This window comes from Aplysia californica, unplaced genomic scaffold (genome assembly GCF_000002075.1).
Source record: "Aplysia californica isolate F4 #8 unplaced genomic scaffold, AplCal3.0 scaffold00178, whole genome shotgun sequence".
NCBI lineage: Eukaryota > Metazoa > Mollusca > Gastropoda > Aplysiida > Aplysiidae > Aplysia > Aplysia californica.
Genome location: NW_004797448.1, coordinates 501,661 through 502,752, shown reverse-complemented (window position 1 = coordinate 502,752; position 1,092 = coordinate 501,661). Strand labels below are relative to the sequence as shown.

Below are 1,092 nucleotides of genomic sequence, written 5' to 3'. Positions count from 1 at the left end.
CCACATCCGGTCTGGAATCAACAACCATATCTGGTCTGGAATCAACAACCACATCCGGTCTGGAATCACCATCCACATCCGGTCTGGAATCAACAACCATATCTGGTCTGGAATCAACATCCACATCCGGTCTGGAATCAACAACCATATCTGGTCTGGAATCAACAACCACATCCGGTCTGGAATCACCATCCACATCCGGTCTGGAATCAACAACCATATCTGGTCTGGAATCAACATCCACATCCGGTCTGGAATCAACAACCATATCTGGTCTGGAATCAACATCCACATCCGGTCTGGAATCAACAACCACATCCGGTGGAAATTCAGCATCCGGTCTGACATTTACATCTAGTATATCTACTTCCGCTACAACATCCACATCCGGTATAACATTCACATCCGGTATAACATCTACTTCCGGTATAATATCCACATCTGGTATAACATCCACATCTGGTACAACATCCACATCCGGTATAACATCCACATCCGGTATAACATCTACTTCCGCTGCAACCTCCACATCCGGTATAACATCTACTTCCGCTACAAAATCCACACCCGGCCAGACATCCACCGTCAATGCAACATCCACACCCGAGCCGACACCCACAACGACATCTACAACGATACCTAAAACGACACCTACAACGATACCTACAGCAATACCTACGACGAATTCCGAGACGACACATACAACGATACCTACGACGACACCAACGACGACATCTAAGACGACGCATACAACGATACATAAGACAACATCCGAGACGATATCCACGACGACATCTACAACGATACCTTCGACGACATCTACAACGATATCCGATACGACACCCACGACGACATCCAAGACGACATCGACACCGACAACGACAACGACACCGACAACGACAACGACAACGACAACGACACCGACAACGACACCGACAACGACACCGACAACGACACCCACGACCGCGCCGACAACGACATCCACGCGGAGAACCACAGAGAAGTACAAGCCTGGAAGCATGCCCAAACCGTGCTGTCTTCCTGACAAGTTCAGCGCCACCGAGTTCGATATGGGTCAGATGGTAAGGGATT

The 1,092-nt window shown here is 48.9% G+C and overlaps 2 protein-coding genes across 2 annotated transcripts in view; one reads left to right on the top strand and one right to left on the bottom strand.

Moving 5' to 3' along the window:
* LOC118477683 (serine-aspartate repeat-containing protein I-like) overlaps positions 1–761 on the bottom strand; it is a 12,400-nt gene extending 11,639 nt beyond the window's left edge. The window contains exons 1-2 of the mRNA XM_035969749.1: positions 752–761; positions 70–639 (exon numbers count right to left, since the gene is read on the bottom strand). Of these exons, the coding sequence (XP_035825642.1) occupies positions 70–639; positions 752–761 (580 nt within the window). The remainder of the gene's footprint in view (positions 1–69; positions 640–751) is intronic.
* Positions 762–940: 179 nt separating this feature from the next.
* LOC106011765 overlaps positions 941–1,092 on the top strand; it is a 5,884-nt gene continuing 5,732 nt past the window's right edge. Inside the window, exon 1 of the mRNA XM_013082500.2 lies at positions 941–1,082. Within this exon, the coding sequence (XP_012937954.2) occupies positions 1,020–1,082 (63 nt within the window). The 5' untranslated portion in view covers positions 941–1,019. The remainder of the gene's footprint in view (positions 1,083–1,092) is intronic.